General features: G+C 39.7%; 1 protein-coding gene across 1 annotated transcript in view; it reads left to right on the top strand.

Moving 5' to 3' along the window:
• cdh23 (cadherin-related 23) overlaps nt 1-24,721 on the top strand; it is a 197,426-nt gene that overhangs the window by 9,621 nt on the left and 163,084 nt on the right. Inside the window, exons 2-3 of the mRNA XM_086258526.1 lie at nt 3,888-3,981; nt 6,786-6,860. Coding sequence (XP_086114652.1) covers nt 3,897-3,981; nt 6,786-6,860 — 160 coding nt within the window. The 5' untranslated portion in view covers nt 3,888-3,896. The remainder of the gene's footprint in view (nt 1-3,887; nt 3,982-6,785; nt 6,861-24,721) is intronic.

Raw genomic sequence — 24,721 nt, 5'->3', positions numbered from 1 at the left:
AGATTGTCCATGTATATTCGAAAGTAACTTTATTGCTTTGACCACAGACATGTTGTCCATCATATGTAAACATGTGTAATATGTCTGTAATAATCTATAAAATTTTCAAGGTTTGGAAGCCAAAAGGCAAAATGTATCAAAACCACATTAATCTAAAAGAATCACACCGCAGATACTGTAGACGCTGAGGGGCAGGCAGAGGTGTGAACATCAGACAGAGAGTCAAATCTTCTTCTAACAATGAGGCCAATACTGTCATAACTATGTGAGATCATAAATGGCCATAATTCACGATGGAAAGAGAAAGTGAAAACGGATCTGGCTTCTGGCATCTGCTGCTGCATAATTCTCTCACAGCTGGATGAATGACGAGAGCCCCGCAAGGTGCAGGAGCAGCTGAGTGTACCTCAGCACATGCTGACAGCAGTATGTCAGTTACAGTGTATTCGTTTGATGGTTCACTAACTGTCTTGTGGCTCATATGTTGGTATAAAAATAGGAGTAATCAGTGGCTGATGCAGACCGTCATCTTAATTTCTGAACAGGAATTTTGAAAAATAGATAAAAGTTTCGAAATACTGCATTATTATAAATGTTGTTACTGTTGTGAGTGCAGCTAATCATTAAAACTTTATCACGCTTCCTAAACCAAAACCAGTGTGTGGAACAGGAACTCTGGTGCCCCGTAGCTGTTATCTGCTCTCCCTGGGGAGCACACTACCCAAAAGGTTCTAATAATTAGTTCCAACTTGCATATCAAGGCTCATCATTGGCATTACGTGCTATGACATGGGGACTCAACAACAGTCTTTACAGTGCAAAAAGCATGCAGGCTCCAGGAACAGGAACATAACCAAGATTATCCTTGTTGTTTTTGAGGATTATGCGCCACGAGTTTGTCCCCTAGGGTCAGACTGTTATCATAGAGTCATAGCATGTCCTGAAGGGTCTGAGGTAAAAAAAAAAAATTCTGGAACCAACCTGAGCTGTGGTGCATCACACTGTTCCAGTGTGTTTATGTGTAAATTTCTTTGGCTGGACCAACGCAGTCGTTGCTCATTACCAAGCCTACTCATCGGATTTAGCTCGCGGCAACTTTTGTCTCTTCACAGAAATTAAAATTAAGTAGAAGGGCCACAGCTTTGACAGGAAGCATTCTTAGCATAGACTGGAGAACTAGAAACAGTGTGCTCCTGCAGAAGATCAGTGCATAAAAGTTGCCAAATTTAAATAATGCAGTTTTTTACTTTTTACTGAATTTTTAGAGTTAAGTTATTATGAATAACTTTCAAGTTTGTCATTTGCTCAAAGCAGTACTTAGCAGCTGGTTACTTTGCTTATGCCTCAGGCAGGCCGTGATAGGAGCCTGGAGTGATAGGCACAATCCAGGTTACACACATAGATAAAACAGGAGGCAGGTCGATGTGTGAGATTCCCTCGTCCTCCAGCTACAGCATTGTCCATCTGCAACTTTTGGGGGAATGCATGTTTGTGAGAATGTTTAATAACGAATCCACCTGCATCCAGGTCACAGCAGCGATGCTGATGCAGTAAGACTTTTTTAAATTTTCCATGGCTGCTCCCGACGCTTTCAGATCTAATGTGTCAGTCTCGACCAGTATCCGTCAGTCATATTCACCCATTTGTCATCTCAGAAATGTCCGTTAGCATTTGGAGGATGGCTGAGTAAGGGTCTGGATTATATGTGTGTGTGCGTGTGTGTGTGTTTGTGTGTGTGCAGGTAATGGACTGAGGGATCTGTTTCAGACAGCAATGTAAATATCCACCATTAATATGTAGGACAGGGTAAATAAAAATGATTTATATTGCACAACAGATATTTAGTACAGCTGTATTGTATTTAACAAGTTTGACACATTGTGTCAAATACCAATTAAGACCAGTAACAATATTTGCTGATTCAAATATGTGATATTCTGATATACTATTAACCGCCATTTTTTCTATCGGACATGTGAAACATAAACGGATTTCCCTAATAATTTTTATGTGTAGTTATTTACTTGACTGTAGAGTTTATAAATACTTTCGTGAGGGGTCATGAGTTTCTTGTTCACACTCTCTGCTTGGATCAGTTAGTTGTTGTGTTCCTGCTATTCTACACCTGTGTTACCAACAGGGAAGTTGCAGAGTGCCCTCTGGTGGACAAATTCTCCCACATTAAGATGGTTGAAGGGTGTTTCTTCCATCTCAATCAAATTTTAATTTATCAGCCTTTATAAATAATGACACTGATGTGTTTTGTTTTCAGTTACTGTTTGGTTACATTTATCTAGTTCGGTTGTCATAGGAAACCCCCTTTCACAGCATTAAAGGACTTCTGTCCTACATGGGGAAATTTGTTGCAGTGAAGAATTGCCCAGTGTGTTCAGATGTGGCAGTAAGGGGTCTTGTCTAAATGTCAGTATTTGGTGGATTCAAAACAAAACTCCCCTGAAAGCCAGGTGTTCAGGGTCCCAGAGAGATAAATTCATGTGAATAAAAGAGGGGGGAAGGAAAGGATGAAGGGATGAGGTAAAACAAATAATAGTGACAGCCATACAGACTGCATTGTTACAGGAATTGAAATAAAAATAATGCCGAGGAAACTAGAATCCAAATGAAAACAAATGTGCCTATTGAAAGGGACACACATGCATAGCTAAAATAAAGACATATACACATACAAATACACTCACACACATATTTATACAATAAGCAATGACAGCCTATTCTTTACTTGAAATTTCTTTCTCACTCACCTGTAAATTTTAGCTGCCTTGCTGGAATTGAATCCACTGCATACAGAACACCTTTAACGGCACCACAGCAGTATTTGAATTGTATATCCATGCTTCTTACGCTGGTGTCTCTTTAGTCATTTGCCATTCTTCGCTATTAGATACGTGAAGGAAAAGCAGCCCTATATTTGCACCATTTTTACTGTGAGCAATGGCACAGTGGGCTTCAGGAAGGAGGAGGATTTGGAAAGATAACACTCAAAAATTAAGTTGTCACCAAATGAGTTTGCCTACCTGTGAGGCCCTGCTGAAACAAGGCACGGCATATGGACATAGAAGTACATTTCAAAATACTTGGCTTAACATAAAGTTTAACATACAAAACGAATGTTCAGAAGTGCTCAGTGTGTCCCCTGCACTGCATATGTCCATACGATAGTCAAACTCGCCCCATAGTTTTGCGAGCATGTCTGGAGACACTGCAGCCGCTGCTGTTGTTATGCTACCTACTGTACCAGCAACCACATGAAACTCACGGAAACTGTCTTTCTAACAGTACGTGCGGTGATCGTTACTGGTGAATTAAAGGACTTTGAAATGAGTTGATTGTTTGTGATATACCCTGTGCTTGTGTTGGGGTATTATATGGCCAGAGAGCTCCAGCAATACTTGTAGTGTACAGGACAGCTGTATTATTTGACACACACATTTCAGCTTGTGGGCTTCACCAGGTTCACCATAAAACATACTGCAGACACCATTTGAAATAGGACAAGTATAATGAAAAAAAAAAGCTAAAGCACCAGTCATATAATTCAAATACATTACACCCACATGCCATTTACATACAGCCATATGGGTTCAAGCTATTCATTGACCTGAAGCAGTCCAATAATAATAATTATAAACATGTAAGTGGTAACTTAAATTGGAGCAGTATGTATATATATACATATAAAAAATTAAAAGCCATTAAGAACTTCTGGCTCAATTCATCTGGAAATAAACAATGAAAATCGGGCTTAACCCAAGAAAATGCTTGTAAAATTGAGGATGAAATGTTGTTTTTCATTGATATATTGAGGATCAGGCCTAGTTTTGGTAAACAAAATGATCTGTCTGTATTCTGTGTTTGTCTTTTATCAGGTGCAGGTGATGTCGAGGAGTGTGGGTTTAGGTGGCAGGATGGCAGTCGCCAAGCTCCTCCTTGCCTTCCTCTTTCTCCACTCTTTCTGTGAAGGTAAGTCCTGGCTGCGAAGAATAAGGATCTGTAAATCCACAGACTAGACTTTCATTTTGTCGAGTGTTGGTTATTAGGGAAAGGTCTTTATGCTGCATATTTTATACAGTTACCATAAATCCCTGCAGTAGTGGATGCATTTCAGTTTGATTTATGACCGTGGATAAAAAGTAGCAAATTGTGGTTTTAGTTGGCAGCTATTTTTGTGAATATGTAGAACAGTGTGAATTTGAAACTGAATAACTGAAAAGGTTTTAAATCAGTCAAACTTCCCAGAATAAAAGGCTTTAAAAAATTTATGTGGTGTCAACATTTAACTGCAGATCTACCTTTGTTAGTCAAATAAGGTATCACGAATAACTATGGGTTTTCTAGTATCTTTATCAGTTACTAGGCAAAACAGGAAGATGCTAGTTTATGTTAATTAGGTTGATAGCAGGAGTAGTTGTCCTGCTTCCTTCTCTGTTTCCTGCGCTAAATGATGCTTTCCCACACTTTTTTCCTGGCCTGTGCACCTTTCAATCCTATTTCCCATTTTTTTCTCATTATCATTCCTTCGCTCACGCTTTCCTTCTCTACTCTCCCCCACTGTCTCTTGCATAATGTCTCACATTATTAGTGTTAAGCCATAAGCACCACCAAGAAAAAAATGTCTGGTTTGCTTCCTTGCTGAGTATGAAGGCTTTTGGGGGGGGGCAGATAAAGCAAGGGAGAGCTCAGCTGTTGTGGAACGTCATGGTAACTGTCTCTCAGTGACAGGCAGGAGACACCTCCAATCACACGCAGCGCTGAAACAGCATGGAAAGTTATTAAGCGATTGTCACAACCTCTTTCCATCAAGCGCAATGAGTTTATCAAGATCTTCTTTCTCTGGAGTCCTCCAGTCTCTCACTTCGCACATTTTCTTTCCGTGTTGCTCCCTCTTTCTTCTCCTCACCTTTTAAATCCCTCTCTTTCTCTTGCCTCTTCTAACTACCCCATTAGCAGACTGACCTTGTGCTTCTCTTGAGCATTACCTCCCTGATCCAGCAAATTGGATTTATGATCATCATTGTGATTATTTTGTAGCTGTAATCAATCCGCATTACTTTAACCAAGCCTGGTGTAAACCACAGGTACGGACAGGAGCTTATTAACCCTCACCCTAACTATCTTCAAACCCTGTCAAGCACGCTCCATGTTCTTGGCACTTGAGCGCTAGAGGCAAGCCAGAGATGAGCATCTTCTTCTGCACAGACGGGCACATGACTGAACAAAAAGCTCGTACTTTCAAAGCACCTATTCACTCTATCAAGCACTCTCACTTCAAACAAGTTGGCCTCCCCTTTCTTTTGCTTCACTGTCTCTGTGGTCTCCCGGCTTGTTCAGCTGATCAAAGACCATCAGCTTTGTTCGCTGATCTTTCCCCCTAAAAAACAGCTTGTATTGCTCTGCCTTCTGACATTACAGAACACTCGCCAAACACGGGACGCTATTAACCCTTTAACAGGCCCTTTTAACCTGTTGTGTTGTAATGGGCAATCCCTCCCATACGTAGATCTTCCTACTTTTGTCTTTGCAGATGGTTTTTCTGTTTGTTAAATTTAAGCAGTTGTCATTAAAAATTAATACAAAGAGAAGACATCAAAGATAAAGCTGCAGTGGAGCTTTATCAAAGATAAAGCTCCACTGCTCCACTACTTTTTAATTCCTTTATCTTAAAGGAATTAAAAAGTAGCTCATTTTTAAAAAGTGCAGCTATTGACGCATTTTATACCACAGTACCTACACGTTGCACTAGATGTGCACCATTAAAATTAAAAAAATATTCATGTAAAGTTTTTATAATATTAAAATAATAATAAAAAATTGTTATTTGGGCATTTAGGATAGGACACCAGGAGTCTAGACTCTGGTAGCGATTGTGGGACAGGTGGTAGACATGTAGGACACAATATGAACGATTCACCATCAAAGACCAGGGAAGAGAAGCTGATTGGATCATAAAAGGCAGGCGAGAAGAAAATTGGATGAGTGACGATAACAAAATCAAGGATGAGGAAAGACTAGCCCTGTGATAGACTGGCGATCTCTCCAGGATGTATCCCGGCCCACATCCATTAACAGCTAGGATAGGCTCCAGGTACCCAGTGGCACTGAGAAGGATAAGCAGTTGAGAAAATTGAGGGAGAGATTTGGGAAGCGAACACGGACAGAACAGCAGGAAAAACCCAAACACCCAACTTGCACAAAAGCTTCCTTGAGGTTATTAAAGAAAGCTTTGATTACAAAATCCAAGATAAAATGGTGGGAAAATAGAAAATGTCCAAAGTTTGATTTTGCAGTCAAATCAAAGTTTAATGCTGCCTGCAAGACTAACATCATGAACTGAACACACAGCTGTAGTGCAGTTTGATTTATAGACATTCATATTATGATGTTTGCTCTATAAATATTTGAGAGGGAGAGAAATCAAAACATGCTGTTGCCCCTTTTTTATTTTAACAAAAGCAGCTATGTGCAAAAATATTACAGGAAGACCAATCAGAGACCATGAGCAACACTTGCTATTCATGAATTCTCAAATTCATCAAAGCACATTATTATTTTTTGATAAAAATGCCAAATTGCAGTTATTACTTAAATTCGTGAACATTAAAAATGCTTTTAGTGGTAAACTTCTGACTTCTGAGAGAAGAAGTTAACCTGGGATTAAAAGTTCAAGTTTTTAATAGATTTCTAAAATATTCTTTTTGTTGTTTTTAGGACAAGTTTTCTAAAAAAAAAAGTGAAATGTATCTTGAATTGTTCTGTTCTCCCCAAAGGCTCCAACCAGCCACCACGTTTCCTGAACTACTTCTTCTCGACCTACCTTCTCATCTATGAAGACACACCTATTGGTGAGTAGATTCAGCACACATCAGTACATTTTTATACTTCGTATTTTGAAAATGTACTTTTTGTGACATTTTTGTTTGGCAGTGTGATTTTTCTAATGTAAAATATGTGCTGTGGCTCCAAAAGGCTGGGATACACTGTTATGTGTGATGCGTCTACAAGGTCTAAAGTAAGTTAGTCTTTGTTTTGGCTTCGTCGCTGTACTCGCTGCACAGATATGTTCCGTCCTCTCTTCCTTGAATACAAATCGCGGAAGAAAAAGCAAGTCAAGAGGAATGTCATAAAAAACGCTGACAGTGATGGAAATGGATGTCCGTTATCATGATGCGTGTATATGTATGAGTCTGGTTGTCTGAATGATTCTTTATGCTATATAATATTAAGCTTGCACAACAGCTCCTCTTGATGTTGATGTCTGAAAGAACTCGTCCACATCGGGTACCTTTGTGTGATTATAAGCTTGTTCATTACGTGTCCCACTAGTTTTGGCTCTATTATACCCTGTATTTATTTTCTCTTTTTTTTCCATGTCATTTCTGTTGGTTGTGGTGATTGACAGGGCAATTTGAAGATGTCAGGCTTTTCATCATCTCTGAGGGTGTCAGTGGCTTGGAATTAAAATCCTTTATAGTGGATTGATTTTCTAGGAGTTTGTTTTTTATCACATGACCTTTACACTCTACCAGTCTGTCAACACTCCTAGTCTGAGTCTTAAATTGTTCACTTATGTCTACACCCTGAGAGCTGTTTTCTGCGAGTGGTTGCATGTCACGGGCATTGTCTTGCGTTTTTAAAATGCACCATCAAGCTGTCAATGTCATCTCCAGTGTCATCATCTCAGTTAAATGTTTTGTACTATAGCCAGACTACTGTATCCCACAATAGGACCTACTGTAAATCTGCATAATCATGACCTCAAACACCGTTGCCCTCAATAGTTGCCTGGTGTGCCATATTTATCCAAAAGGACAAAGTCGGTTCTGGCGGAAGGCCATCTCTTCATAAACTCAGCTGCTGTTCTAACCAGTGAAGGGCATGGATATGTTAGTGGGTGGCATTACTAATTTCCCTAACTACTCCATTCCACATTCCAATTGCTCTTAGGCCATGAATTATTGTCCTCCTCTCAAGCAGCTGGACGTTGGTACAGCAACGCCCTCCATTGGTTTAGAGAGCTGTCAGTCATGTCCTTGGCCCGGTCTGTAATGGCTTACTCAGTAATGTGATTGTGAAGCCGGCTTGAATGATCAGACAGTGACAATTTGTCAAGATTATCGTTTATTAGCTCAGCAGATGTCCTCCTCTAGGAGGCCTTCCAATTCATAAACACGTAAACACACAAATGTACTCACACAACCACACGAGCCTATGAGTCAAATGTTGGTGTGTTATGTGAGGAAAGGATGTGACCTAGTGAATAATAGCTTAAGATTCTTTTTCAACCTAAACACCTACAAGTGTAGGTGTACAGAAGCAATTACAGCTGCACTGGATTAACGTTACGCTTGCTTTTCATTTGAATAAAAGGCCATAATGAAAAAGAACCCGCATATTTTCTCATCTCAAGGTTCGGTGCAAAGATTGTGCAAAGAATAAAGAAGTGTTAAATTGGCCTTTCAGGGCACAGTGGAGGCGATTTAATCATATTCAAAACTTAATATGTTCCTCTGTACTTCATTAGACCATTATTTTCACACAAATTTGATGAACGTAAATGAGCACCTGTCTGGCTGACTGGAAGCCAAACTGCTCAACTTGAGCGCAATGATCAGGTTTCCACAGCCACAGTGATTGGTTACATTCGGTTACCATGGAGGTTGCTGGATTAAGTCATTGTGGTGGTGTAACAGTGGTTCGTGTGAGCGGGCTGTCTGAGATGACACCAAGAATTAGTATAACAGGTACAAGAAAAACAGCCTGGGAAAATTGCTGTACATGGATACTCGTGGAGACACTTAAAACACCTTTTATTTGGCCTTGTCTTTTCAGCAGATCGGTAACTTCAGCACATGGCCTCTAAGTCAGTATCCTCATGCCTTCGTACACCATGCAAAAACACATTCAATACAATATTTATCAGGCAGATGAGGGAACACATCCAAACATGGATATTTCACTCACTTCTCTCCTCCTCTCAGCAGCAAGGGATTTGATTTGGGAACTGGCACAAGTTGTTTGAAGGATGCTGCGCAGATGTGTGCTGAAGATGCATATGTAACACAGTGGGATTACGCTGTGACTTGGTGTGAACTCACACAAGTGACATATACTGTATACTGTCAACATACTGGCTGGTCAAATGACTCCGGGGACAACGGCTAACTTGTGGGCGCTTCCAATATAGTCGGTGAGCCAAATCTTCCTGCTACGTGCTCTGACCATTTTGAATAAATAAAATTTTGCTTTTAGGAAGCAAAATTGTGGTCAGGTGATAGACAGTAGTTTTGAGATTATATTTCAGCAACTACAGTTCTTTTTGCACCAAACACAAACGCATGACTGGTCAGCAGAAATCAGTCTGCAAGCAAACAGAAACCAGAAAGCTTGTTTCTTTCCTACGCTATTTTCTTCAGATTTCTCCTTATACTGATTATTTTGAGTCCAACAGAGGTTCCATTGTTTTTCATGCCCAAAATAAGAACAATTTCAGTTTAAAACACGAGTGAGGAGGACCCAGGAGAAATCTTTTGCCCACCCTGGCATGAACGATGCTTGTGATTATGTTGCATTAGTGGTCTGCTGTACACTGCAGTTATACAGTGATACATGTTATAACATATATTTTAATGTTTTGTTTGGAACCAAATCCTCTCCGCATTTATGTTCAGTCTCTGCATGTCCGTGTGTTTGTGTGCGCATCTCTGTTTAGTTCGAGTCTACATGTGTTCACATTCAGTGACTTTTATTCATTTATTTATTTTGTCACATCCAGGCAGTGCGATCATTCAGTCTTGGAGGGGAGGGCAGCTAAACAGAAGAGCTGGTGTTTAAATGCAATGGCAGATAACAGTGTGTGTTGTGTCAGGAAATGGGATGTGTAATTAGACAGAGAGAACACTTTGATTAAATGCTCTCATCTCCTAATCCAATTTGCCCTGATTCGGCAGATTAAGCTCTCTACTATGTAATTAACTTGTGGAAACACAACATTTGTCGCAAAAACTTCCACACTCTGCTGGGAAGGTTGGTGTATGTCTTGTAGTTTATGCCAATTAAGCAAAAGGCTTTGCTGCCTCGTTCTGTTCAACAATTTGGCTCGTGCTTTAACCTCATGCCAACCCATGATCATTTATGTGGGATAAGGTTTTTTTATAATCATTCAAAATAATTTCTTTTCTTTTCTTTTTTTTTTTTTTTTTACCAAGGAAGTGAGAATCCTCAGAGGTCCAAGAAAACAACAGGAGATAAGCTTCTGTGTGCTGTTTGCATGAATGTAGGAGATGTGTTTCTGAAGCAACCCTTTGAGTTATTGTAAGTTGATCATATTCATCATCAACCTGAACAGAGAAAAAAGTCTTTATTTCCTATAGATCACATAATGGACATACATGACTGGCATATATGATATATATGATATATATGCCAGGTTTTTTATTAGCCAAACTAGATCTTCCTATCTTACAGTGTATTTTCTTCTTTCTCATGTTTTCTGTCTGATTTTAGAAGAAGCTAAACGAGACCTGAAGCATGGCTCTTCGAGTCACTTTCCCCCCCTCCCTCTCTCCTTTAGTCTGCATGAAGGATGTAGAGCCATAGCTGCATCTCCCATTACCAGGACACTATTAAAACAATTAAAATAACAACCTTCTGTCAGAACGTCTTCCCTCTCCCGTTTCTCTCTTGCTCTCCTCTGCACCCTCACATTCCTCGACTGCCACAGTAAATACCTTGCACTTTTAATTAGCTCTGTGGCGTACCCAATTCAATAATAATTAAAGAGCAAGAGGTAGCCCCAAGGAAGAACTTATTAAAGTGTTCCCCTAAATGTGTTGATAATGTCTGTGTACTCTCCCCAGCCAATTCCCCACTGTCAAGCATGCTCTGCATTAACTGTGGCTCGTCAACTCTCTGTTTTCTGGACACTGTCTCTTTCTCAGCCTTCTAATTCGGTCGATCGGCTCTGTCAGCTTGCCCGCATGCATTGAAAAAGCGGTATTTATAATTTTTGTGGGTTGTTGTGGGTTGATGGTGTCCTAATGTGAATGGTTTTTATTTTTACTGGATCAATACTTTTTGATAGAGTTGTCTTTATCTGACATCTAAAAGCAAGTGTTTGAACCGGCATAGACAAATTTGGTATTAAACAGGTCATGGCAGGGGCGATTGTGGAATCAAGCATTTAGATTTAGGGGAGCTCAGCCCCCAATCATAGTGTGCTTGAAGTTAATATAAAGGGTTAAAGGGAATATGCTGTTGGCACATGTTGTCAACTTTCTGCAACCTAAATAGTTGTATTACCTATTATAGTGTCTCTGAATCATTCAGAAAAATAATCCCAGATTTCAATAACACACCCGTTTTAGGGTGCACCCTTATTGTCAAACCTAAGACAAATATCATGTTGACAAGAATTTTCTACAGCCAGTTAACTATTTGTAGTAGAGGAGATGCAATATCAAAGGAGAAACATGCACAACATTATACCAGTTTCTTAACCACATACAGGCACTCAACCAAGTCATCAACGCAACATTATTCAGATATTTTAAAAAAAACAATCTATCATAAACCTGGACTTGTTCAATTTTGCAAATCTTTATTGTCAGGTTGTCCTAAAAAGTCCCAGTGTAATGATATAAATATAGTGAATGTGGTCAAAACAGAAGATACTTTGGATTTATAACTATGCGGTTGATTTTGACTCTTACTTCTTTCTTTTTGCTCTCTCTCTCTTTTGCTGTCACCATCCTGCTCTCATTCTCTTCCTCTGTGCCCTTGTGCTGTCAATAAAAAGATAAATGTAACACTGAAAAAACATTCCAACTCAATAAAGGCATAATTTGATTCAAATCAACGTATGATAATATTCTAATTGAATTTGCTGTTGGCCATTAACATATGAGGTAGCCTTCCGACCAATGTTCCCTCTAATTTTTCACGTGTCTGAGCGAACACACAAACTCCCTGAGCGGTCCCTTGGGCCACTGTGAGCGACATCAGACGCGTGCACTGTGGTCACGCCGGCATCTAATCCATCCAAGTTACATGGTTTATTAAAATAATCAAATTACAGCATTTACATTTATGTTAGACTACTTTTAATTAACTGCTTTAGCCCACTTACAATGAAAATTTTAAAAAATCTAGTCATTGACCTGTGTAGTATGTTAACACTATTGGAAGTAAAAATAACTTGTGTTTTCAAAATTGGAGTTCAACTTTCTTTCTTTTTTTTTCTTTTTTTTTTTATAAGGCTCTGACTTGTAATATGAGTCTGTGGTCTGGGAGAGAATCTGTAACTCTCTGTCTCCAAAATACAGTATATAATGACCAATGTTGGGCAATTAATTATATAGTTACTTCTTCAAAAAAGTAACTCAGTTTGGCAAACAACAAAGTTTTTTGCAGCTATTTTTTTTTTAATGCAGCCAAGGCATTTTTAAATAAACATTTCAAACTATTTACAGAACAATCAGCTGATGCCACACCAATTATTTCTAATTTCTGTCCACTATGAGATAAAGGAGAACAACAGCCGTATACCTGCAGGCCTGACAACAGGAGATGTATCACTCCTGTAACACCTGTAACATTCAGTAGTCGCCTCATTGTTCTGACACACAAAATAAAACTATTGACTACACTACACACTAACTGCACAAGATTTGCGCTAAATTGCGCAAATCTCTCATATCTCAAAGCACCGCCGTCAGTCCTAAAAATTCACCCCGTTTCTTAACAACTAGATGCCACATTGCCATATCATTTTTTGATTGATCGACATGGTACTTTTTTGGACGAATAGGAAAGGAAGAGGGGGGTGGGGTTTGTTTTTGCTCATAGGCGGAGAGAGCTTTCGAGCCTTTTTTCTTATAAAACGCCGTTTTTACCGTTTCTTCCCGCAGTAAATATAAACAACGATAGTATTCAGGAAGAAAACCAAACATTGCATATTTTTGTTTATCATAACTCTGGTTTTACGTGGCCTATCAACACAATTTAAAAACTGTTATAAAGTCCACACTTTTTCCATCAATTGTTCCGTCTGTCCTGCTCACATCTCCAATGGTTGTACACGTTGTCATTAACGTGGCTTCACTCCACATCAGCCACGCCGCTTTGCTAACTAAAACACCGGTGTCGGCACATAAGGACGCTGTCATAGCCTGTCAATGACGTTGATTGGCTGCGTATATGCTTTATTGGCTAAACTATGGGATAAATTGGCATTGTTCTAATCCCAAATGGGAGCAGCCAGTCACTCACTGACTAACACTGCAAAACAGGATTGTTGAAGTATTAATTTTAATTTTAATTCAGGTTAGATTTTTTTTGTGCGCAACGCAGATTTTCTGTGCGCAGAGACCGTGCCAGCAGTGCGTAATTGCGCACGTGCGACTTGGTCTCACCTGGATTTAACTTCAATTTTCCTTTTCTTTAAGAAAAGGAAATATATACAATGATGGAAGAAAAAGAAACTTCAAAGTTTCTTTCTTCCCTTTAAGCGTCCTTCCCTTTATTTATTGCAAACAACCAATGAAAAAAGTACATCAGCTCCCTGTCTGGCATGTAAAAATATGCTAGCAAATAAATTGGATCAGAAAGGTAAAATAGCCAATAATCTCTTAGCAGTCTAACCTACTTTAGCACTAACGTTTTTCAACAGTATATAGAGATTAAATGAGCAGACACAGCAATAACCCTGTGTTATCAGAACTAATGTTTCAAGTATGTATTTTGAATTATTGTGCATCATTTATTTGTGTCGTGACATTACATCTTCATTTTCTTTCTGCTGACGCAAAGTAAGTCTCGTTTATTCATGACAAACCTAGCTGTCGAAGAATGCGAGGCCTCTGTGTGTGTGCACTGTGGCATCAAAGCATCAGGAACATCAGACATTTAAACTTGTTTTCACTCTGTGTTCACTTCCATAGACAAGATGGCAAAATATAAGATTAGAGCACATTGTCAGAAAATAATACTAAAATGTGTTATTCCTATAATAATAATAATTATTATTATTATTAATAATAATTATTATTATATATTATATATAGTTTGATTGATTGATTGAATCTTTATTTTGAACATGTTGAAAAAGTACAACAACATAGAATCAAAAGAGACAAATGAACAAAGCAAAACAAAAGGCAAACGAACAACCACAACTACAAATAACTTTCATGTTCAAAAAGGAGCAGGAAGAAGCATACGCTTATTTAATCCCACCCCCTTTCCACTATCCACTAATCAGTAGACTGCAGAAATACCTCCTTGCAATTACATTATATGTTACGTGTATTTTTTATATGAATTATATATATATTAGGGGTGCAACGATATTCGTATCGATATTGAACCGTTCGATACAGTGCTTTCGGTTCGGTACGCATATGTATCGAACAATACAACATTTGTAATTTATTTTATCAACTTTCCTTCTGAGGATGCTGTCTGTGTCGAGCGCAGATCCACTGAGCGCTCAACACAGACAGCATCGTCAGAAGGAAGAGCGCAGGGCAAGCTAGCGAGACAGAAGTTAAGCTCTCCTTGCAACATGGACCTCCCCCACCCTCATTTAGATCTGGCGTTTGGAATTCTTTTGGTTTTCATGTGACGTATGACCCTGAAGGTAAGCGAGTCATGGACTAAAGTAAAACAGTATGTTGGATGTGCCATGCAATGCTCAATTACATGGGTGGGAACTAGTGTGTTAGCCAGTTAGCTCGTTAACGTGTTGGCCGTCTAGCCCCATGCACGATCGGCGGTAGCTCGTTAACGGAGATTTGCCGTGTTGTGGCGTTAAGGTCATTTCAACGAGTTCAACCTGAAAGCACTAGTGGGAACACAACGAATATGACTGCACATTTACGCCGACATCATCCTAGTGCAAAGACAAATACAACAAGCATGCTACTAACTTTAGCCGAGTCATTTAGACAGCTGTTAGCACGTGATTCTCCTTATGCTGCTGAGAATATAGCCCAGAAGAAGCGGATAGTATAGCTTTTATTTTGGAAAGAGACATTTCTCTGTAATAAACTCCCTTTTCCAAAGATGAGTGATTCCTCAATCAGATACAGGGCTTGCAATATCGCTAGCCCGACGTCCTGGAGCTAGCGATTTTTTTCAGTCGGGCTACCAAAATCTCTCTGCCCTGCCCGTTGGGCTATTGTAGGAAGGAAAAATATATGTCAATGCTTTTGCATTCTTTCAGAAATGTAGCTGGGTAATTATGTCATTGGCATCGGTGAGCCACTGTCAATATGTGACATATTGAAATCGCGTTTGAATTTGCGCTTGTTTTTTTGCTTTCACTTTGCAATCGCGCGAACTGTGTATAGAGAGCGACAGCACTGATCTGTGAGTGATGATAATTTGTGCACCAATTCCTCTGACATCGTCTTATTAATCGTTAGCTTACTATGCAAACATGACAAGTGAAATCTCCCTCAGCTTAAACATGTGAGAGGTTGATCGCGCAGAGAATCGCTGAGCTTATGTGAGTGCGTGTGTAAAAGCAGCAGCATATATATTTTAGTTCTGCTGAGCCAAATAAGACAGGTCAGGGTGAAGAAGTGACAGCCAAAGAAAAGCTTACCACAAAACGGAGAAGTTATGACAAATCAGACTATAAGGCAAAAAGAAAGTGCAGCTTTATGGTTTCATGGACAAAATAATTTCTGTGGCTGCAATATGACGAGCTAAATAACCAGGGCTGCACATAAGTGGTCCGCAGGTGCGCATTCGCTGTCAAAATAAAAAAACTGTACTTTTGAGTTAAAATATATATTTATAATTTTAATAAATGACAAATTAAAAAGGCATGAACATTTTTTTTGTATCGAAAAAATATCGAACCGTGACACCAAAGTATCGAACCGAACCATGAATTTTGTGTATCGTTGCACCCCTAATATATATATATATATATATATCTTTCTATCTATCCATACATATATATGGTGCCTCTGCACCTCACTGTACAATACCTTGTGCAATACTTTTTGTAAATAGTCAACAGTGCAATAGACTCAATACTTGAAATGTGCAATTCACTTGTATTTTTATTTTTTATTCCTATTTATTCTATTTATCCCCTTTGTATATTTTATTTATATTTGTCTCTGTATTTATATATGTGTGTGTGTGTGTGTGTGTGTGTGTGTGTGTGTGTGTGTGTGTGTGTGTGTGTGTGTGTGTGTATATATAACAGTTCTGTAACTGTAACTTTGGTCGTTGCTGTGCTTTTTTTGGAAGTCGAATTTCCCAGAGGAACCCACCCGAGGGATTAATAAAGTTCTATCTTATCTTATCTTATCCTATATATACACATACACACATATACACATTTTCAATAACCCCAGTAACACCTCAAAGGATACACAACCTACAGATATATATACCCATACCAACATACCCGTGCACCTGCACACACATGAAAATATTGGACAAGAACACCCCATCAAATCTCTCCCTCCTCCCTGTACCCTGCAAAAACCATATCCTTAAACCGCTGTTTAAACTGTGCCATGCTCGGACATTGCTTCATCTCTTTACTTAGTCTGTTCCACAGCTTCACTCCACACACAGAGATGCAAAAATATCAGTTATTTTTAGAGTCACTGAAACAGGATTTAAGCATGCATGAATGCCCTGAAAAAGGGTGTAAATTTGCCTATGTTTTATTGACACTTCAGTTGTCTTACTTATGTTACATCAGTACAAATTCTAAAGTTATCCTTTTAAAGATTTTGTTGTATTGAAGTTGTATTGATGTTTAGTCAAGTGTGCAAATGACTTTCTTTTGTTAAGATTTGTTGGAAAGATAAGACAGACTTCAAGGTCAGTTGTGCTACCTTGAAAATAACATTTTCAGTGTAGCACTATAGTGTTTTGAACCATATTTCTGCAGCAATGAAAATCTCTCGGGAACCAGACATGACTGATTTTAATGTTCAGAAAATGACTAAAGAAACATGAATGCTCCTTTGAGGCTTTTCTCTTCCTTGAGAGGCATTTGGAAATCATATCTAATTCCCCATTTGTTGCACCTGGCTGCAGATGAGGACTGCTTTTTTTCTGCTGCTGATCAAATAATTGGCCAGACTATTACCTGCTTGGAGAGAAAAACCTCATACCTGGCTGACACTACTGGTGTGAACCACTGACTGAGGTACAGACTCCCCCATCTTTGGCTCTGAGCTTCTGCATCATCCAGCAATACATTTTCTCTCATTTTAAGGCTCCAACTACACTGTGGTAGCATTTCCTAACACTAACACCTGCTCCTCCTACCACATAGATGTTATATTATACTGTATATATACTGTATATTATAAATATACTTAAAATGATCTTTGCACTACTTTGATTTGACCTATGTTGCTGTCCACCAAACCGCTCTGTTTTGGTGGACAGCAACATCTATTTTTGAACAAGCAGGAATCTAATATGTGTAACATTTTAAAGATGTAATGTTTTTAACAGTTATGTGTGAAATTTTTTAAACCTGCTGAATAATATTAAACTTGAGGTTTTGTCCCATTCTTGCAGAAAAAAATCTTAAGATCTCACAGTTTTAACACACGTTTTCAACATGGTGCAAAGAGCTCACACGTGCTCTAAAGTAATCAGCCAAACATTCAATCAAAAACTCAATTGTCACATTTTTTGTCACATTTAAATATATTTAAATATATATTTAATATATAAATATATATTTAAATATATAGAAAAAAAAAGCAAAACACTGAGTTCAAGAAAGTTGCTATGTTTTCAAGTATTTAGTGTTAGCCTTGAAAGGGTCTATCTCTCCGTGAATCTTTTACTTGCTCATCAGGAAGCATAGTCAAAAGCATTTAGAACGATTGTGAACCCTTAATTTTTTTGACATATTAAATACCTCAACACACTGGAGGGCTTTAACAGGACTGGAACATGCCCAGGAATCTTTTGCCCGTCCTTTGTGTTTTCTGTGGACAAAGGATGTTGGAACAGAACAGAAGACATAAAAGAAGAAGTAAATAAATATGAGTAGTGATTTTTTTTTAAAAAACAGAAAGGGTAATTAGGGTACTGTCAGGAGAAAATGACAGGAGAAGTTCCTCCGAGTGTTTATTTAGTTGTTTTTAGCATATCAGCTGGTATCTGGGACCGTCTCTCGGCAGCATGCATGCTCTAGATGTTTGTTATTGTTACTCCTAGCGGGGCAGCCCATTGGTCTGTTTTTACTCCCACGTTTAGTCCTCATTTAGCCAAATCAGAAAGCTGTGTATGTGTTCTTTTTGAATCTCTGGCAACTGCTTTTGCATCTGTCACTGTGAGTTTGAGTTGGTGGATGTGCTTTGTGCACGACAGTGACTGTGTCTCTGGCTGTGCATGCGCGTCTTGGTTTTATAAATCCTATCTACCAGCTGCAGATGTGAAGTATTCCTTCCTGCTGAGGTTTGAACCATCCGATCTCGGCAGGAGATGAGTCCTAACATGTCCGGGAGATATTCTTAATGACTGGAAGTTTTTCCTCTCCACATGAAGAGTCTTCGCCTACCTCGGTTTAGGAAGGGGATACACTTGATCTTTTTACATCTTGTGACAGCTCGCTGCTGTCATTGAGGTGGTGCATTGACTCCCACAATGGCTTACCAATAATGCCAGCAGACTGCCATCCAAGAGGGACCTCTGTTTTGGTTTAGTCAATCATCCCTTATCTCTCCCCGGTGGTGCTTTGCTCCCCCTTTCCTCCCCCAGGAAATAATGGGGTCCACAGTTCAGCAGTGTCTGCAAACACACCATCCATCATGACGCTGCGCTGTGCTATATTGTCTGCGCTTACCCAGCACGTGATATGTTAGTGCTATTATGGCCCGTGCAAACGCTTAACACACAGGTCGTCATTGCAACATTGCTTCCGCTTTTTCTAGAATGCTAAACATCGTGAACACGCTTAATTTTCACTCGTCTTTTTTCTTTCTAAGTATCTGACTTCGTCATTGCTTTCCTGCCCGCACGGTATGCTGTGTCTTACTCAGTTTGGAATGATAAATGATACTGGTGGTGTGGTGGAGTGAAATGTTACCCACAGTATGCATTTCCAATGCAGCCTTTTGGCATGTTTTCCAGGAATGTGCCCTCCAAGCCACTCAATATTTAATTTTTGTCCAGGAGAAAAGTAACATTTTCACCACTCAAATAACAGTTGATGTACAGTAATTTGATATATTTCATTGTCAAACTGTAGTCGAGACCAGGTTTGGAACAATAGCTTTCAGCGTTATCTGTAAATATAAGAGCTATATATTGTGGAATTGTTAATCCATAATAACATGTTACGATTGTGTTTTTTAAAAAACGTGTCATTCTTAAAGATAACAGTTTATTACTTCAGCCAACCACAAAAATTTCCCCCCAAATATTTCCAACATCTATTTCTGAAAAGTGCTGCATGAAGCGAAATTATTATGAACTAACTAAAGCAGTTTTGGCCTTAGTTAGCCAACTTAATCCTGGGCACATCTGTCATGTTCTAATGTGAAATGTGTCGCAACAACATCAACCTAAAAAGAAAAACCTAACAAAATCATTGCAAGTTTTATTTTAAGATTTTTTAACCATCTGTCATTTTTTCTTTTCAGTGACTTCTTTTTCTTGTCTGTATATACTGCTGTTTAGCAGCAGTGTCATGCGTTCTGCATGAAAATTTTCTAAAGCAAACGTTATACCTTTAAAACTATCTTTCCAACAGTGTAGACTTTTTCTATGGGTGGTATTAAACTGAATCTATGCTGCAGTGTAAATGTTAAATAGACTGGTTCTCATATAGTGCTTTTCTACTGTGAGCTCCCAAACTCACACGCCTCATTCACCCAATCAGACCAGCACGTTTTTATATACCCAAGTTCCTGCAATAGCTGGGGAATCAATCTACCAACCTCCTAATTGGTGAACAACCTGTTCTAAATGCTAAACCATCATATCAAGAAAGGGCACGTTTGATTGGCTCTGATATGTCACTTTTGACTTGAATAACGGGAACGACTCGGCAAGCTCAACTGTAATTTTTCATTTAATTTCACTGCCTGATTACTGTTGACTGTTTATAATTTTGTAGGTATTCCTGGTCATTTGAGGCTCACCTTGAAACAGGTCTTTGTGGAGGTGATATAAAAGTGTTTATTGTCATGCTCTGAATCATCTTCACAGGTCAGCAACCTTTTTAAGGTTTGTTTAGCTGTAATTCGTCAGAGTTGGACTCTTAGACATTTCAGAGTGTAGTGATCTCTCTTTATCTCCCTATCTCCTTTAACACATACTGCTTCTGTGGTGTGCCCCGCTCCATACAGGGTTACTGTCACGGCAGGTGCAACAAATGAGGAATGAGGTAGACCCAAGAGCAGACACGGTGGAGACAGAACTAGGTTTCCAAAATAAGGCAAGCCTTTATTGTGGCTGCAGGCATAACAAAAACACTAGGGGACACTGAAACTGGGAAAACTAAGAAGACAGAGAACACTGTGTAAACTAAGAAGGCTAAGGCACTCTGTGAAGGAACTATGGAAAAAACTATAAACACAGAGTAACTAAGCAGGCTATGAACACAGTGTCACAATAAGGGAAAATACGAGGTGAGGATAACAGACGATCTGACACTGACACAAAGACACACTGGGCTTAAATACACTGAGGCAGTCATCAAGAAATTAGAGACAGAAGGGGAACACAGCTGGGAGGAATAAGACCTGATAAGACAGAAGGAACAAAGCTAGAAACACTGACATAAGACGGGAACATGAGCCTTCAGAGTAAAACAGGAAACAAGACACCACTAAACAAACACGCAGACACGACACAGAGAGATAGACTAGACACTGAACTAAACCTGCAATAAACATGAGAACACAAAAACCTACGAACTAATCCCTAAACAAGAATAACCGAAACATAGAGTCATAATCATCATTATCATCATAATAAGAAAAGAATCCAAAATGCAAAACACACCAAAAGCATAATTCAAAATACTGGGTCAAACTGACCCAGAACCGTGACAGTTTTTTTGTCTTATGACCAGACAGTGTAAGAACGTTGAGAAAAATACAAAGGCGGCGGAAGTGTGAATAACTGTAGGCTGTTTGTGAGATCTTTCTCAGGGTTGTAAAAGTTAATTGAAATTGTCTGTGGGAATGTGCTGCGACACCAGGTTGAGCAGCACTGCCAGTGCGCCCAGCGCCCAGCTGACAGGCCTCACCGCGACGGTGGCAGTTGTTAGATTAGCTGACTAATCGAAGCTGGGCTCTCACACCGTGATAATCATATTTAGACCCCAAATGAAATTTAGGTTTGAATGAAATTCATCTGTATGCGGGTCTCTAGAGTTTGAAGAATATACAGCACAAGAATTTAGACAAACTAATCTGTGTCACTGGACAAGACACTTACTTGTGAGCTACTTAGTTTAGAGTGTGAGATGGGGGAACATCAAAATCATCAATCAATACCCGAATATATCAGCTTTGGTAAAAAGTTCAGTCTGTTGATCCGTTTGTGTGTGTGTGCAAATGAAATGCCTCGGATTTAAACCCAGTTTAATCGCAGTGGTATCCAGAGGAATTGCCTTCCACCTGATCAGTACTTATGCATTTATGTAGTTTTATATTTAGCTTCTTTTTTTTCATTCTTTCTCCTCAAACGTACTTATTTGTTCAGGTTTTACTGTTTTGTTTACTTATGCATTTGAGCATGTGTATGTGTTAGTTGTATGTGTGCACATGTTACCCCATTCTCCTGTAGTGAGGGGTGCATTGCTGGATGGCGGATCAGCTTCTCGCAGCTGCTTATCTGGCCCAGGTGGGTCACGGCTGATACCTGCCTGAGCCACGCAGAGCAGCTAACCTGGAAATTGATGTTTCACATCAGCGACCACCTCTCTCTGCTCCAGTGCAGGAAAGCTGAGGAGGAGGTATGCATATATGTGCGCATTTCTTTCCATGTGTGTGTTTGTGAGAATGTATCTGTTGCTGTCTCTCTTTGCTCCTTTGAAGATGGACATGCATATGGCGGTTAGTGTCGTGACTCAAATGCTGATACAGATAGGCTCTGGGTTCTTTTATGCATACGGAAAAAGGCCTTCTTTTTAATTATAAAGAAGATGTAAGTTCAAAAAAAGAGAAATTAAATGTCATGGAAAACTCTTAATGGTCTTTGAAACTCAGAAGGTCTCAAATACCACAAGAGATGATTTTCAAAAATCGCTTAACTAGGTTGGGATAATTTTCTGAAAATTACCCGAGCATGATAGAAGAAAGTGAGTTCCAGCTGAGGCAAGGACTTGAGTTTAGTGCACATTTTTTTTGCAACACCTCATTTTTGCCATCAGCAGCATCAAAGTTGCGATAGTAACAATACTACGTTTTTGTTTGCTTTACATATCACAAAAATGCGATTGCTTCTGGAGCAAGATATTTGCTAAACCTTCAAATTATTGTTTGGATGACATGCTAGATCAGCCTATATCCTGCGGCTTGCAGTGTGTAATATCACCGTTGGGTCGTCAGAGGCTGGTGTGCATTCTATGAAGAAAGGTTATCTCGTCCTTGTCTTGAAAGCTGACATTTGTTCTCATAAAGGCCATTGTGTTGGTGCCAGATGGAATTAACTGACATGTGGGGTGCCTGCACTCTGTCCCTCATTTTGTGGACCAGTCCCTGGCTCGAATGTGCTTCCTTTGATTTATTCTATTTTAATAATTTTGGTCTGATTATGTTCTCAGTATACTTACATTCACATGCAAAACCACTACAGCCTTTTCAGAACACGTTCATACATTGTGACTTTAGCGGTAGCTCTTTTAAATATGTGCGTGTTTGCTGTAAGCTCCGTAAAAGGCCAAGAGGGCATGTGAGTGTGTTTGTATCTGTATCCTGTAATGTTTATGTGGTTTTTCACGTTGGTGCAGTGGTGAGCTGGAGTGACTGCAGTATAATAGAACTCGTCCCTTTTATCTCACAGCCGAGATGATGTGTGACACAAGGCCTACTTAGAAGTGCGGATCACTTTTTTAAGGAATTAGGCAAGCTTGTCTTCTCTGCCTTTCTTTTTAGCCCCCATTTTTGGTTGGTTGGTGTTTTTTTTGTTCTCTGCTGTTTGTCTCCAGTTATTTATTTATTTTTATTACAGATTCTGAGCTTTTCCGCTGTCAGTCATTGTGTATTGTAAGGTACCTGCATTCACGCCAGCACAAACTCGCACACTTACCATACAAAATACGAGGTTGTTTGTGCTCACTTTTAACCCACACCTGTCACAGTTCTCGGGTGATAGTGATGACAGTGCGTCTTGCTGAAGGAGACGCTGTTTTGTTCATGAGTTTGTTGTTGTTCGCGAGTTTGAGGACGACACGGCGGAGGGGGGCGGCGTCGCAAACCGATAAACCAGAGCAGCTGTCATTGTCCAGATCTGTCCTGTTTTTTTTTTTTGGGGGGGGGGGTTATGCCCCCCCTCATCACTGTGTCCCTTTCCCCAGATTGACCAAAGAGGTCAATTGCCAATTTGCCAGTGCCAATGTCTTTGTCAGGAATCAATATTAATTTTGGCTAATTAGGACCTAAAGCTAATGAGTACTACAGATAATGAGCTCATTTATAATCCATAAAACAACTGCGGCGTGTTATGGGATGGAGGGAAAAAAACTGTGATGGTGGCAAATTCAGCTGCAGCGTAACAAACAGTCTGGACATATGCGTTTACACACACACACACACACACACACACACACACACACACACACACACACACACACACACACACACACACAGGGCATCCTCTTCAACACACTCATGCTCTCTCCTTTTCTTTCTAATACACAGACACTCACATACATGCACGCACACACACTTAAGGCTCTGGCATGTCTGCATTGCAGTCCTGTACTGGTCAGCTTAATATATTTTCAGCCAAGCTTTTCAGACAGTGACCATCTCGTCCCCTTTATTTTCTATGTGCATCTCCTCCCTTCTCTCTACCTTTGTAATTCCAGCTGTTACCTGTCTCACACAGAAAACAGTGGGAGTTCAGATAGGAAATGTGATGTGGAGGGAAAAGAAGAAGAAATGAAAAGAAAAATTGGGGGGGAAATATCATGGGAGGAAAGTGCTGGAGGAATATTGAAGGAAAAAAATGAAAAAGAGAGAATGAAGGATTAATGGAAGGGAAGAGGCAGGCTGAAGCAATAAGGGGGTGAAGGAAAACATGGATGTGAAAGTGATACACACATGGAGAAATTGGAATAGATACTGGCAAAGGAGGCAATGAGAGCAAGAGGGCTTCACAGCAGATGGACATGAGAGAGAGACAGTGGGAGAGGGAGAGAGAGCAAGAGAGAAAGAGAAGCTGAAGATAGAGCTGTGGTTGTACCTCTGCCCAGCCAGACAAAGTCCAGCTGGCGTTGACTTGGCCAGTTAGTCAGCTAAACCTAACTGAGCTGGAGCTGACCGGGATCAGACATGCTCGGGCGGCATCCAGACCAGAGTGTCGTTTTGCAACTGTTACGGTACACCTGTCTGGTGAGGCCGAAGTCCCAGAGAGATTCCCGAGCTTGGCTGCTGCCGCTAAGTTATGTTAAGTTTCCAACAATAAAATAGGAGTAATGTGATGCTATAATAACGTGATCCAGGGGTGTCAAACATAAGGCCCGGGGGCATGA

This window comes from Aulonocara sp. 'chitande type north' Nkhata Bay, linkage group LG13 (assembly GCF_057382095.1).
Source record: "Aulonocara sp. 'chitande type north' Nkhata Bay isolate Kocher_YH1m ecotype deep benthic linkage group LG13, A_spYH_male_GT1.1, whole genome shotgun sequence".
Lineage (NCBI taxonomy): Eukaryota > Metazoa > Chordata > Actinopteri > Cichliformes > Cichlidae > Aulonocara > Aulonocara sp. 'chitande type north' Nkhata Bay.
This window is presented reverse-complemented; position numbering and strand designations above follow the sequence as displayed.